Genomic DNA, 16,143 nt, shown 5'->3' on the forward strand with positions numbered 1-16,143 from the left:
TGTATGCATAGAAATAATTTTAAATAGGAATCAATAAAACTGTATATATAGAGACGAAAACGAGCTGAAGTTTCATATCGTCTTATATATTACGGTTAAAGCAAAAAATTACAAGTGTTTATACGGTTCTCATGATTGAAATTGTTTATGAATCATACTTCTTTATCACATGTAAGTAAAACATATCAAGTTAAAGAGTTTAGCGGGTTTAAAGTCATCTTATTTCGTATTCACTTTACATTTTAGAAAGTAGATCATCATGATTTATATAGTGAGAATTACCTATGAGACCATCACCAATGCAAGATTAAAATCCTTGCATTTGTGTTTGCCACATTATCTACCAATTCACTATATTTCATTTCTCTCTTTCTTCATTTAATACTTCACTACTCATAAACACCAGTTTCTCTCTACAAATGCATGCAGTTCACAAAATATTTTTCTTTCTTTTTCTATCTTCTCTCACCTCCATATCATCTCCATCTCATCTTCTTTTCTTGAAAACCCCTCACAAACATGTGCCCCATCATCCCATTGGAGATGGTGTGACACATGAAAGTACAGTAGATCTAATTCTCATCATTATAAATATATAGTTTATTCCGACATTTAAAAGAAAATATATATCGGTCAACAAAAATGTTCCCATCTAGACATCTATACTAAAAATAAATAATATCTATTTGATTAGAATCAAGCAATGAAGCAACCTATTTTACTACCACTGATTAAAAGGTTCATTTAGACATCATAGATAATAAAATATTTTCTTTCAAGACTTGTATTCTTGGATATTTAAAAAATAATCAATTTCCCCCCACCAAACTTTATATTTAAACACTCCTTTCTTGTTCAAATGAGTTTCTAGTTCTTCACTTCAAGAACTTGCAACCAAGAGGGAACTAAAGAAGATCAAGCATATGGTGATCGAAATCGTGACGTCTGCGGTGATATTATTTGTGGGTATTACAATATTTGTCCTAATACATATATGCATAGTTGGTAGGACATTTGGAAGCATGAATAATGGTGCCACTTTGGTGCATGTGCATAGAAATAGTACCATGATGATGATAAGTAGAAGTGGGAGCATGTCCGAAGAAGATATCAAGAAACTGCCATCTTACGATTTCAATTTGGAAGCAGAGAAATCAATGGTGGAGTGTGTTGTGTGTTTGGAGAGGTTCAAAAGTGGTGAAAAATGCAAGCTTTTGCCAAATTGTAATCATAGCTTTCATGGTGAGTGCATAGATTCATGGTTGATCAAGACCGGTGCGTGCCCGATTTGTAGAGCTGTTGTTGATTTGGGAAGTGGGGAGGCTAGTTTTTCAAATGAAGTTGAGTTGGAGTTGGGATAGAGATTTCATTATTCTAATATATCTTCCAGATTTTAATATGATCATTGATCAAGAAATGATGTCTGTGAATACCAGGAGTTGCTTCATGTATATATATTGTATGTTCAGTAAGAAAATGTGTATAAAAATCTTGAATTGAGTTATTAATGATAAAACAAGCCAAAGTAAGCCAGGTTAGGCTCAAGTTCAAGCTCAAACTTATACAACTGAAATCGGATCGTCTCATTTGTTTTAATAGGCTAAAAGGTCGAGCTCAAGCTCACCTCATAGAAAACTCTAACCAGCTAGTGGCTCGCCGAACATACACTTAATATTTTATTTATATAAAAGCCAACTAAAATTTGTTTAACATGCACATAATACAAAATTTATAAAATAGATAATTAATGACATTATATGTATTATTTTTGTTTCTTATTTTGTTTCTTTAAAGATCAAGGGCCATATTCAAAATATAATATGTGCTATTATTTTTTTCAATATTGTATATATTATTATTGTCGTCTGAAGCAGCAGATAGTATCTCTAGAAGCGGTCTCTATATCCCAAATGATATAGGTATTATCTGCCTACATCACAATATCTCCAGACTCTACCGATGGTTTTGTTATGTGTGGGATTTTTGTGAGTACGGTTGCTATTATTGTTTGTCATGGTGTGGCGTTTATTTCCAACACATGTATTCGACTTTGAGCTACAGTGTACGCAAATCTACTCAAACCACATACTTTATCAAAGCTGGATTTGCCCAAGTTGACTTGTGTTGCTAAATTCAAGTTATCATGATATTTATTTGAATACTTGTATGTAAATATTCAAACTTCAAATCAAGCATCAAGAAACAACTCACGAATTTCAACAGATAATGATGGTTATTCATAATCAAACGAGTTGGTCGTGTTGGCCCATATGCAATTGGTAAACACGAAAACCAAAGAATATAAACAAAAATGTTAAAAACTTTCTTAAAACTTGAAACAAAAAAAAACGTGCACGTTAGAACCATCAACCAAAAAAAATTCCTATTTAACCTAGACAAAAGCCTAAACATGTTAGGACTCTACTTACCAACTAGATAAGCATTAAAACAATTAAATAAAACTTTCAAACTAATCCAAATTTACTAGATAATTCAAACTATTTGTTAGAACTAAAGTTAATTAAACTTGTCTTAGGATTAGCTTTCAATAGGTCGTATATATAAAATACTCATAGGTTCACTGCATTAAATTACTTCGCTCTTTGCTAAAAAAAAAAAATTCCGAGTGAATGAATCAGTACCCTCAAATGAATCAGTTTATCTTGAAATATAAAATGGTGTGTTAATATCTATCGAGTATTCAAGCACCGTTCCTTAATTCCAATCCCAATCTCCGCTCAAAAGCCGATTTTGTTTTCCACAACTTATTTAGAAACCCATTTGATTGCTAACAAAGTAGCATCATCATTCAATTTAGGACGAACAAACATCAGTCTGAAGAGGTGTGTGAATGATCATTTTCAACTGATATTCAAAATTCAAAATTATATAGTTAGCTACAGCTTTTTAATAAGAGTAAAACTTTTCAACAAAAGCTTTTTGAGAATAAGATGTATTAATCCTAAAATGTTCATAATCAAATGTACCAAACATTACAAAACTATCTACTGCAGATTTTTGTGCCGTATCCAAACACCAAAATCACAATGATAGTATGATGTTTTTATCACCACACGCAAAGACAGTCACAAAACTGGAAGGCATTCAAATTCTTGTTTCAGGAAAAAGCAACAGTTTTAAAATGAAAGGTGCATGAAATTTGTAGCTGTAAATCTTCAAACTTCAAACCGGCATCAAGAAAAAATATTTTCTCATGTGGAAAAAACATTTTCTCATGACTTTCAACAGATAATGATGGCTATTCATAATCAAATGAGTTGTTATCAACCGTAAACGTTGGTCGTGTTGGCCCATATGCGGTTGGTAAACACAAAAACCAGAGAATATAAACAAAAATGTTGGAAACTTTTATTAAACTCGCAAAAGATAAAACGTACACATTAGAACCATCAACCAAAAAAATCATGTTTAACCTAGACAAAAGCCTAAAGGCTAAACACACTAGGACTCTACTTACCAACTAGATAAACATTAAAACAATTAAACAAAACTTTTAAACTAATCCAAACTTACTAAATAATTCAAACTATTTATTAAAACTAAAGTTAATTAAATTTGTCTTCTTAGCTCTCTAACTTTCGTTTAAATTCATTTTAGGATTAACTTCAATAAGTCATCTATAAATACTCATGATCGTTTCACAGACATCAGATTACTCCTCTCTTTGCTGAAAAAAATATTCAAGTGAATTGAATGAAAACAGTACCCTCCAATGGATTATTTTATCTCGGGCACTCTGTTGATGCTAGATAGAGAAATAACATTTGTATTTTGTAATTAACCTCCCTGTGTTAAAAAATTGGTATCTCACTAAAACTCTCATAGTGTACTACCCAAGATCTCTGTGATTTTTTGTCATCAGAGTTCTTCAATAAGAATTTTAAAATATAAAATGGTGTGTTAATATCAATTGAGTATTCAAACACTGCAACTCCAATCCCAATCTCCGCACAATGTCGATTTTGTTTTCCACAACTTCATGCATAGAAAAACAGTAATTGTAATAATACATAAACAAACATTAATCTGAATAGGTCTGTTAATGATCATTTTCAATTGATATTTGAAAATCAAAATTATTTGTTTGCTACAGCTTTATAATAAGGGTTAGTCTTCTTTAATAAAAGCTTACTTATTCTCAAAATAGGATGTATTAATCCTAAAAATGTTCATAGTCATATAAACGTACCAAACATCACATAACTATCTACTGCAGATTTTTGCACCGTATCCGTACACCAATGATAATATGATTTTATCACACCACATGCAAACACAATCACAAAACAAAACTGGAAGACATTCAAATTCTTGCTTTTGGAAAAGCAACAGTTTTAAAATGAAAGGTGCATGAAATTTTATACCAGAACAGACTATCGATCTTTAGTATGCAAATCGACCTACATATTTCACTTCTTCTAAGCATTGCTTTCCAGCTCCCTCCTCAACTGCAAAGAGAAATCATCGTTCACATCATCATCATCCCAATCATCTTCCCATTGCTGAGTTACTTCCTTTCCTTCTTCCTTCACATCCCACTCTGTCAAGTTTCATTATTTTATTATCATCATAATCATCGACATACACATAATTCAAAAACGCAAGTTTGGTATATCAAATAACAGATTATCACTATTTATATTCACAAAGCTACATCTTGCAGTTTTCAGAATTGTAGCTACACAACATATGTTTCTTCTACAATTAACCAAACTGAATGGTTCAGAGCTAAATTGTTCTGACTTGAATTTTAATAAGCAGCCCTGCCCGGACTAGGGCTGATGAGTCACCATACAGAAATCAAAACAACGCATAATTCCATATAAACTGAAGCAAGTGTTCAACAAAGGTCCAAAAGACCTAATTCATTGTTTATTACAATATCAATGTAAGTCATATTATTTGCTCATCTTCACATTCTAATTGACATTGATAATCAAATATTTAAAACCTGTTTGATTTAGATCAAGAAAACACAGGTATGTCAAAAAATTGCTAAGTAACAGAAGGAACACTACCAGTGATAGGGAAATCAATAATGTAATCAGGTCTTTTGAATTTCTTTTCTCAAATACTTCATGAAATATAAAATTATTCTTCGTTCTGAATTCTGTATAATAATCCTCCAGCCCTAGTCCGGGCAGGGTGTTACAAAAACTGTGAGAAATATTTAAAAGAAAACATTATAAATTGCACCTCATGTACAAAGAGGTGTGCGCTTTTGCACTTGCACCTAGCGCCTTGGCTCGGAAGTCTTATCGCCTCGGAGTGCCTTTTTTAAATCATTTTCTAAGTTGTCCTGGTAACTTCTAAAGCAGATGAAACGCATAACTAGCATTACTACTCCTAGGGTTTCTAAAGTCTAAAACCTCAGTTTAACTAAATTTGAGCTACAAATAAATAAATAAAAAGCAATAACTTGTTATCGAAGCTAAGGAGGATAAATTACCGTGACCGATTTCAAACTCTTCAAACTCATCGTCATCTTCAAACAGATCAATTTTAGCTTCTTCTGTGGCAGCAGCAGCAGCAGCTTTCGGTTGTTCAGTTGTTGCCATTCTCGCTTCACTTCAAACACACACCTGTAACTGTAAGAACAAAATCCCCAAATTTCTAGCCCTAGTTTGTGCTTAATATAATAAAATGCAAATTATCAAATAGAAATTGAAGGTTCCAGATTATTAACCTACGATGATGATCCAAAGACGTACCGATTGATTATGATTAGATTAGCGAAGACTCCAGAAGAATTACGAATCGGGCCTAGGGTTCCGTTTTATATACGCAGCTGATCATCGGGTTACTTTAAATTCAGTGACCTTCATCTTTTCATGAGTTACTTAATGGACCTTGAGTAAATATCAAATGTTTAATTAGACCCTATACTCTTTTCATGGTAACAACAAACAACCTTTTGACTCAAATTATCTATTATCTAATATATATAAATGTAAACTTTGGTGCCGCTAAGTCGCCGTTGGGCCATTTGGTGGCACCCTACTTGTCCATAGTAATTTGTTTTTTTTTGTTTCGAAATCGTAATGAGCATAACGGAAGCCGACCGAACGACGGCACCTTACTTGTCCATAGCAATTTATTTTTTTTCGTTCCGGTACCGGCCGAACGGCAATTTTGTTTGTTTGTTTTAATTCAGATAAAGTAACAAACGTGACGAAAACCGACCAAATTCGCATAGACTTGTTGCCTCATCGTCTGGGACCGACATCAATCGGGTTTTACCAACACACCGGGTTTACCGACCGACACCACCCTTTGGTCCAGTCAATTTTTATAGTTTCCCTTTTGTAACTCCAGTACCATAACGAACATAGCCAAAACCGACCGTGTCCAGTTACCGTCTCAATGCACGGGACTGACAATGCTTGGGTTTTACCATCACCTGGGTTTACAGACCAAACAAACATCGTTTTAAATAATTTATATTTTATATGTTAATTTGACGAATATGTTTTTTGGATTTAACGCTAAGGTTTTACTAATGATGTCTATAACGCGCTCTATTTTGTTTTGACAAATAAGCCAGCAACCGTTGACGTTTTCCCAAAATTTTCCGCAGACCTCTCTGAGATAAATAGTCTTTTTTGTGCAATTCCAAATGTGAAGTAAGTCTCCGTATCTTATTAGTGAAACTTACTACTTGAAATTCAACAGATCCTCTGTTTTCTTTGTTTTCTTCTTGTTCTTTCAAAAGAATTGAAATAAATGAATTTTTTACCATAAAATAATTTGATACTCCCCTTTTTGCAGATATTGATTTTATTGATCAGTAATAATAATGTCATAAATTTTCATGTAGTATACACAACAATCATAATTTCTTTATATTCATTTTATCAATTAACATTAACCTATTTTTGAGTTCATTTGCCTAGTGATACCATAATGAACGTAAACGATACGGACTTAATTCCCGTCAACTCACCGACGTAACGCTCGGGCTTTACCAGCACCCGGTTTGAACATTAAGGTTTTACCAACTGTCCCGGCACAACGCGCCGGATACAATACTAGTTACATGTAAAAAGCAATATATACATATGCAGATGAATAAAATAATCATGCTTCTTTGGCATATCTTATTTCTACAAAGTTTCTCAACCTTGTTTGGACATCTCTATATCATGATAAACAGTGGCGAAATTTGGACATAAATGTGATCAAAGGGGCTTAACTTTTTGAATCAAAACGGGTAAATTTTCAAACAAACACTGGTAAATTTACACTACTAAGCAAAAAAAAAAGGGGAGGGGGGACCAGAATCTACATCCCTAATGGTATTAATGTGGGCTAATAAGGGATTAAAATGAAATGAAATTATACTTGTCTGTCTTTCATACATTTTACGCAAAAAAAATTATGGTTAAGTCTCAATGATACACACTTAGCAGTCTTTATGTATGGAAACTAGTATTAAAACATAAATGGTTAAAATTGTTGTGACAATTGGAAATTCATTCTTAGCATAACGAGTTTTTGAAGTTAAGCCGCAAAACAACACAAAGAAATTGGTTTTGTCAAGGTAAATATTTTTATAATTTTATGTTTTATTATTTTATTGTCTAATCATATTGATTATGATTTTTTTTTTTTTGAAAAGTTTGTCAATATTACTAATACAAATATAATTTATCATTTTAAAAGATTAAAACACATAGATGATATTTTTATGATTTACTTTGTTTTGCATATCCAGTGAAGTAGAAGATACTTTTTTGGTGAGCCCCGAAGGGTTGGGCTGGGTCCAACAAGAAATCAGCTTAGGTTTGGGCTCATCTCTCAGGGTCTACAATCCTAGAGCCGAAGCCCAACTAGTGAATAATTAGATACGAATATACGATTAAGATTTCGGCTTAAAACTAAATGCATCAACTTCACAAGTGGTCAAGTGGTCCTTTGAGTCCATTTCCAATCAACACCAAACACCCATTTACTAAAAGAAACAAACTAGCAATCCCATTTACATCTTAGGGTCCATGTTTTGACTTCTATCTCTGGTCACAATCCATTGCACTCATTAGATAAGAAAATATATAAAACAGCAAAAACAAACAAAAATACAATATTCTTGTTCTCGTTGCACGACACGACTATTGTAACATACGATACCATAATCAGAAAATTACAACCAAGCCGGATTCTTCAACTTGGTAACCACAGCCTTCACCTGTAAATAATTATTAAGGCTGTACACACCCTTTTCCCTTCCAACGCCACTCATCTTGTACCCTCCAAAAGGGATTGCGGCGTCGAACACGTCAAAACAATTCACCCAAACGGTTCCAGCCCTCAATGCCCGACTCAAAGTGTTAGCCACATCAATGTTTTGGGTGAACACACCAGCCGCAAGCCCATATCGGCTCGCATTGGCCCGTTTTATCACCTCAGGTAGCTCCCTGTCATAAGTTCAAATAATTAAAATATTGACATTAGTTATGGAGATAGGAGTTTGTATTCACTGATATTTATTATGGGATTTTTACTTGAATTTCAAGATGGATTGTACAGGGCCAAAGATCTCGTCTTGAGCAATCAGCATATCATCCTGTTTAAAAAGATAATTGCATATGTATTATGTAATGCTGGTTAGCTTTGATACATTATGGGAAAGTTAAGGTTTGTTGGTAAAACATAGTGTACCTTAACATTAGAGAAAACAGTTGGTTGGATGTAGTAACCTTTGGAGCCGATTTTATCACCTCCACATTCAAGGGTGGCATTGCTTTCAATTCCAGATTTTATGTAACGCAGAATTTTTTCATATTGCTCGGTGTCGATCTAAAAATTTTCATGAGGTTATCAGCCATAATCACTTGAATTTTGATCCAGTTTACAAATGGGTTGATTTGATTATGCTTTATCATACATGGATTCTTTGCGCTTGCTACTAAGATTAAACGGAAAGAAAACGTGTCATATGTGTTGAGCGGGCCAAATGAGTCAAAAGGTTTGATGAAATGTACTTAGATGCATAAAACATTCCATATCCCCTTTATTAGAAAGAGGTTGGTTTAATGTTCCAACAATATATTTTGTAAGTGTATTTATCGCATCAATATTTACAAAATTTGAACCCCCACCCCCTCAACACCAAAAAAAATCAAAAAGAATGGCCCGCTTTAACACGAACAAGCATTGGAAAGTAATGTACCTGAGGTCCTTGTTCAATGCCCTTTTGGAAAGGATCACCAACGCTGCGTTTTTGAGCCCGTTCTTTTGATTTCTCCAAAAACTCATCATAGACACGCTCATGAACAAATGTACGGGAACCCGCACAACAGCATTGACCCTAGAGTTGACCCAATTACCAAAACTCAGCTCTTGTTTTCACATAATTTGAGACAAAAAAATCAGATATGACTGTGTAATAAAGAACACACTTGATTAAAGAAGAGAGCCAAGTGAGCTAGATCCACAGCAGTATCCACATCAGCATCTTCACACACGATAAAAGGAGATTTCCCACCAAGCTCTAATGTCACTGGCTTAAGATTGCTTTTTGCAGCCAGTTCTTGCACAATTTTACCTGTTTCTGTTGAACCAGTAAAAGCAATCTGCAAATTCAAGCATTAAAACTAGATGCTTAATTTGATGCAAATAAGAATGACATAAGGATTTAGATATCAATTACTTACCTTATCCACATCCATATGGCTAGCAAGAGCTGCACCAGCAGTCGGACCATAGCCCGAAACTACATTAAGAACACCGGGAGGAAGACCCGCCTACCCCACAAAACATTTATGAATATAACCAAATTATTTCTTACCATAAAAAATCTATAAAAGCAAATTTCCAACAAGTCTCTCAAACTGGCGGGTTCTGGTGAGTGATGGGTCAATACGGGTTCTGGTGAGTGATGAGCTTGGGCCTTGGGTCAAAGTGGGTCGCTTTAAAAAAGTATCAATTTGGTTCGGGTCAAAATCGGTCTGGCCAAAATGGATACGGGTCAATATGCGTTGAGTAAAGGTGAGCTAGGATCAAAACGGGTTCTGGCCAAAATGGAGTCAGGTTGTAATGAGTCGTTTTAGCGGTGAGCAAGATCCAGGCTTGACCCGAGAAAACGACCGGATAAACCCGAGAATCGGAATACTTGGTTTTATAGATAAAACTCATGATGGTTATGCTTCATTTGGATCGGGTAAGGGGTCAAAACAGGTTTAGCTTGAAATTGGTAATGTGTAATATGGGTTGAAACGGACTAGGCCGGGTTAGTTTATCCAAGAACACTTTTTGGTCCACTTTTATTATGACTATCAAAAAATATTAGCACAGCTATAAACTCTGGATCTAGGAGATTGTATTCATATAGAAGAAGACTAAACTTTTAGCCCGTTCTACCCAATTGGCCCATTTTCTTGACCCGTTTAAGAACCCGTTGCCACCTCTAAATTTCACAATAACCAAAAGTTTGTATAACCTCATGAAGCAATTTTGCAGCATAAAGAGCTGTTAATGGAGTTTGTTCGGCAGATTTTAGAACAATTGTGTTGCCCGTAGCAAGAGCGGGCCCAACTTTCCAAGCAAACATAAGAAGAGGAAAGTTCCATGGAATAATCTGACCCGCAACCCCAATCGGTTCGTGCAAAGTTTGCACATGGTAAGGCCCGTCTGCAGGAACCGTTAGCCCATGGATCTTATCCGCCCAACCTGCAAGTTTCACAAATATGATATGCACACAACTTATCAAATATTGTATTTCAATTGCATAATTAGTTAATAACTTACCAGCATAATACCGAAACAGACGCGCAAACATTGGTACTTCGGTTTCAGCAGACTGTTGATAAGGTTTCCCGTTGTCCCATGTCTCGAGAGCTGCCAGGTCATCATTGTGTTTATCCACCAAATCAGCGAACCTTAGCAGGATGCGCGATCTCTCCTAAACAAGAAAACCTTCAGATTACAATTCACAAAAGAATACAAAACGGTAAAAGATATTATGAAATGAAACTATTATTTTTACATAAGCAGTCATTTTGGGCCACGGGCCTTCATCAAAGGCCTTGCGAGCAGCAGCAACCGCACGGTTGATATCTTCCGCATCACCTTCCGCCACATGGGCTATGACTTCCCCTGTTCGTGGATCCAAAGTAGGAAATGTTTTCCCTGAAATTGATTTATAAAAGCTGTAGGTTACAGTTTTAATTAATATTATTGGATAATTTTATACAAAACTAAACATTACCTGATGCTGAATCAACAAACTTTCCATTAATTAGAAGCTGAGTGTCATGAATACGAACAGGTGGAGTAATCGGTTCCTCGAGTGCTGCAGATGTCGTAAATCTTTGCACGTCAGTTCCTAAATTGGATCTGCTTCCTGCAAAATGAAAGAAAATTGTTCATGCGTCACATAAAGATTCATCAGCTTCTAACTGAACCTCCATAGTATATATAATGTCAATTAACAAGACAAATCACAAAAGATAAGGTCCTAAGGAGCCAATCATCACCAAGTTTGTATCTTTTTCAATCCCAACACAATTAAACAGCAAACCCCTAAATATTTTCCAGATTTCACCAATCTTTAAACCAATTATGTCAAATCTAGCACACAGATGAACATAGAAACATGATCAATAATTCAAGATCCAGATTCTTTGACAAAAGGGCTACCTTTTTTAACTTTTTAATATTAACAAAAGTAAACTTTATATAAATTAAGATGGACATGGTCATCACTCTGTCTACAGCTTCGTATTCATCAACATGCATACAGGGTTTTGTTTTCTTTGAGGAATTTCATCGAACACATGGACTGCAAACTTAAAAAGATGGTAAAAAACAAAGCAACATGCAGATAATATTATAGTTTATCGATAAAACGATACCGTTTTGAGTGAATTGGTTTCGAGAAACGACTGAAGACGAAAGTGGCCGGAGAGAAAGTGAACGGGAAATAACGCCGGAGATTCTTCGAGCGGCCATTTTTTGTCGTCTCTAAGTACGTGTCTACAGTTGATGCGTGTGATATGATAAGATGTATATATTATATACACACTAAGCAAAGCAGCTGATAACACATGATCTTGTGGTATTGGTTGTGAATTATTATTATTTATATTTAACGTATTTATAATTTAATATTATTATTATTATTATATATACTAAACGATGAAATGTTATCTAAGCCACGATCTTTAGGTGTGTCACGCCAATTATTCAACTCCTAGGTGTTTGAAATTTGAATTTTTTATATATAATTTTAAATTAAAGCAAAAGAATAAATAAATGCAGCAGTTAAACAAATGAGGTGTTTTATTATTTTAATTACACTAGTTAATATTGTATTTGATTCGGACGAAGTAGTTCACTCTTTTGAGTCTTTGTGTTTGAGTAGTGTTGTTACTTTAAAATTACAATAAAACATTTAGTTGATTGAAAGGGGCTTATTTTTTTATTAATTAATCATAGCATAATATATGTATTTTTAAGTTTAGACAGTAAGAAAAATTAATTAACAAGACACGTGGTAAAAGTCAATAAGTTAGAGGTACTAAAGTTTATTGTGCCGGTTTAATTAATCATTTAATTGGTTGTGAGTGGACTCTCGTGATAATCATCCAAATTTGTTTGACACGAAAACTGACAAAATAGATATTTTTATGTTTGAACGGGTTAATATAATTGGTAGTTGTAGACTTCAAAAGGCTTATTACCCAGATACAACTCAACCAATCTGAGTTTGAATCTTAAAATGGTGGTGACTGGTGTGCTACTCCTATTAGAGCATTTTAAGCCTATGCCCTATGAAGAAATACCAAATCAATCTTTGGCCTAATTACTTAGCCTTTGGGTTTAAGTTAGATGCTTCCCACGGGGTTTGAGATATAATCCGGCTGAAGCGAGTAGGTATAGCTGCAAAATAGAACACCGTTAGATCGTTACGAAAAGGAGATTGAGGGGGGAGGGGGGTTCTTCTCGTAACCACCATCTGACGTGAGAATCAGTGTATGGAAGTGATCGTATATATAATTCAATTATCATGAAACACTAGTGGGTGTTCTCGCAGAGAAGTTAGGATGCTTTTACCGTTGTAGGTTGAGTGGTATTTATGAAGGAGAGAAGATATGGGTCACCGTTATGTCAGGAATTCCACCAATCAAGGGGCTTGCACGTGCCCAAGGGAAGTTGGTGAATAAAGTAACTGACTGATTGTGGCATTTGTATTATATAGAACTATTAACGATGTGTTGTCAGTTTCTTATTTGTTGGACGTCATTTTCAATGAGATACTTCCTTTTTGCACCATTCCTATGAAGATCTTTGGCGCCACTTATCCCGAGACGTCAGGGAATGTTTGACGCCTAGTAGAACTCCATCAGCGCGAATGTTTGTCAGCGCTTTGTACTTTGTACTTGGTGCATGACTATTCCGAGGATTATGTAGGTCCGCTTCGCGGAGGCTTCTGATGCCTTTTAGGTGGGTGCACGACCCTACCTTTCACCTATAATTATATAAGTGGGTTAGTAAACTATATTATATAGTTATGAGTACTGGTGAGTAGAGATAGAATAATATTAGATGAGAAAGTTAAATTTAGGGTTTCACTATTCACATCGTATAATTTTTTTAAATATTTTATAAAAGTGATTGTGAGTTGAGGAGAGATAAAATGTAATGATAGAATATAATAAAATATTATTTAATTGAAAAGTAAAGAGGAAAAAATAGTGATTTTTTGTGTAATTATATGGATATAGATATAGATATTGAATGATTGGGAATGCTGTTAGTGGCATACACTTACGGTATATTTGGTACGCGGTAATGGAATAGATGAGGGAATGGAATGGACATGGTAATGGAATGGACAAAAGAATTAAATTGATCATTACCATTCAATTGTCATGTTTGGTTACCATGTAAGAATGGAATGATTAATTACTTTATTATTATTAATATTTTTATTAGTAATAATAATAAAAAAGAAACAAAAATAAAAATAAATAATATTAATAATATATGAATATTCATAACAACTATTTTTAGGACCCTCGTGCTGCAACGAGACCATTAAACCGTATGCGTGTTGTGAAATGTTAACTCATTAAATTTAAAAAAAAAGTTATATTGATAATTAGTAATAGTTCTAATAAAATAATAGTTATATTATAATATACAAAACAATAATGATAATTATATAATAATAATATAATAACTATAATTGGAAAATAATAATAATTATAATTATAATTTTATAATAATAATAATGATGGTTGACTTTTTGACTTTTTCATTCCTTGAATGAATGAAAAAAAAAACACTCATACCTAAAAGACTGAAAATCCTAAAAATGGAAGGAGTTTCATTCCATGTGGTATGATCCATTTCATTCATGCATTGTAACCAAACATGCTTTTTTTCATTTCTTTGGAATAACCTATTACATTCCACATTCCATTCCTTCATAACAAACACTACCTTATTGAAATCGGGCAGGGGCTCCTAGAATGGCAGAATGTTCCCACAAAGTTCTTGTCACATTGATGGTTGGGTAAAGGTTAGTTAGTTTTATATATTAATTAGTTAAATTTTAGGTAAATAATCGAACGAACTATGGTTCTTCAAGTGTGTTTATGTGTTTTCAGGAACTTGGAAGTTATAGAGTTTAACGAGGCTATTTACGAGTTTGGAATGAAGATTTAGAAGTGAGATATTGGAAATGCACGCATCACAAGGCATTAAAGAGAATAAAATAATTTTTCTGGTGAAATTGCATCTTCGCGCAACGCGAAGAAGCAGGAGGGGCAACTTCACGATACGCGAAGTTGCAGAAACCAGCCCAACTATTTGTTCCTTCAAGTGACGCGAAGGAGCAAGCCAAATCATCTTCGCGATACACGAAGATGCTTAAGTCGGCCAAAGTTAGGGTTTTTTCACTATATAAACGATTTTTCGACCATATTCGAGATATTACGACTTCCAGAGGCAGAAAAGGTGTTCTAAGACGACTTTCAGCCATCCCGAAGCTTCCGGTTCCATCATTGATCGTATGTTCATCAAGATAAGTACTTTAACAATTGTATCGATGTCCGGCTAATCGTGTGTGTTCGTTCTAGGCTAAGGTTTTGTGTGAAATACTGTTAAAAATAGATTCTTATGCTTAACGAATAGAGCTTGATTGATTTTATATGAATTTGTCTTACTTAATTAGTTATTTGGTTGATTAAGGTTTGTGTTTGCGATTATTGAATTGTGTAACGTTTGCTTGGTTGTTCATCAACATTTAGGGTTTAAGCTCTTGTGTCATTGAACTAGAATAATCAAACCTTATCATTGAGTTAGTTGTCATAGACATAGAATTGACAATTATGGAGTATGGGTTCATTTGTGTCAACAATTCGGTTGAGTTAATGTTTTTCATCATAAATCAAACCATAGGACTAACAATTATTGCAAAACCAAAGACAAGAGAATCCGTGATTAACGTATGGAACACATAACCCGAATCTAGAATGAATACTTTTTAATTAATATTGTTTACAAATCTTTTTAAGTAATCGTTTAGTTTTAATTAATCTTTTTCTAAAAACCGCTTGGCATCGTCTGTCCGACTTAGTTTAATCATTAAATTAGTAGTATTAAAATTAGCACTTCATTGAGTTCCTGTGAAGACGACTTTACTTACCCGTACTTATTATAGGTATTTAAGTTTTAAAATTAATTGTTTGAGTAAACTGCGACAGCCTAAGTTACACATGCTTAATTCAAACCCTAATACATTTCATGCTTAACCCAACTAGCATTTGGCATTTGCCTACTGACAAAATAAATATTGATTTTTTTTTTCAAAAGTAGTTTTGAATTTAGGGTCTGTTTGTTATGAGGTAATGAAACGAACGATGAAATGGAATGGACAAAAGAATGAAATGAATCATTACCATTTTAATTATCTTGTTTGGTTACCATGTAGGAATGAAATGAATAATCACTTTATTATTACTTTTTATTAAATAGATATATTTTTGTCGGTTAATGAAACGGTAATAACATAATATGATATAATAATAAAAATATAATAATAATTATAATTTAATAATAGTTATAATACAATAAAATAATAATAATAATTGTTAGTAATTTTTCATTTCATTCCAT

At 33.8% G+C, this 16,143-nt stretch overlaps 2 protein-coding genes across 3 annotated transcripts; both read right to left on the bottom strand.

Moving 5' to 3' along the window:
• Nucleotides 1-4,293: 4,293 nt before the first annotated feature.
• On the bottom strand, nucleotides 4,294-5,762 carry LOC143619589 (protein DELETION OF SUV3 SUPPRESSOR 1(I)-like). Of its 2 annotated transcripts, none has more exons than XM_077091481.1 (3): nucleotides 5,712-5,735; nucleotides 5,471-5,584; nucleotides 4,294-4,561 (listed from the first exon to the last, which is right to left on the bottom strand). In XM_077091481.1, exons 2-3 carry the CDS (start codon nucleotides 5,577-5,579, stop codon nucleotides 4,440-4,442), a joined length of 231 nt encoding a protein of 76 aa, XP_076947596.1. In that variant the 5' UTR covers nucleotides 5,580-5,584; nucleotides 5,712-5,735; the 3' UTR covers nucleotides 4,294-4,439. The 2 variants fall into 2 exon arrangements, with proteins under 2 accessions (XP_076947596.1, XP_076947595.1); XM_077091480.1 differs by having other exon boundaries at nucleotides 4,295-4,561; nucleotides 5,471-5,589; nucleotides 5,712-5,762.
• Nucleotides 5,763-8,119: 2,357 nt separating this feature from the next.
• Nucleotides 8,120-11,977, bottom strand: LOC143619669 (aldehyde dehydrogenase family 2 member B4, mitochondrial-like). Its single transcript, XM_077091546.1, has 11 exons — nucleotides 11,874-11,977; nucleotides 11,228-11,362; nucleotides 11,006-11,148; nucleotides 10,768-10,921; nucleotides 10,460-10,689; nucleotides 9,675-9,764; nucleotides 9,420-9,593; nucleotides 9,191-9,328; nucleotides 8,680-8,817; nucleotides 8,523-8,584; nucleotides 8,120-8,435 (listed from the first exon to the last, which is right to left on the bottom strand). Exons 1-11 carry the CDS (start codon nucleotides 11,968-11,970, stop codon nucleotides 8,162-8,164), a joined length of 1,635 nt encoding a protein of 544 aa, XP_076947661.1. The 5' UTR covers nucleotides 11,971-11,977; the 3' UTR covers nucleotides 8,120-8,161.
• Between the last annotated feature and the right edge of the window lie 4,166 nt (nucleotides 11,978-16,143).

Source organism: Bidens hawaiensis, unplaced genomic scaffold (genome assembly GCF_021521415.1).
Source record: "Bidens hawaiensis isolate Kalapana, Puna unplaced genomic scaffold, B.hawaiensis_p1.1 tig00002477_1, whole genome shotgun sequence".
In the NCBI taxonomy this organism is placed as follows: Eukaryota; Viridiplantae; Streptophyta; class Magnoliopsida; order Asterales; family Asteraceae; genus Bidens; species Bidens hawaiensis.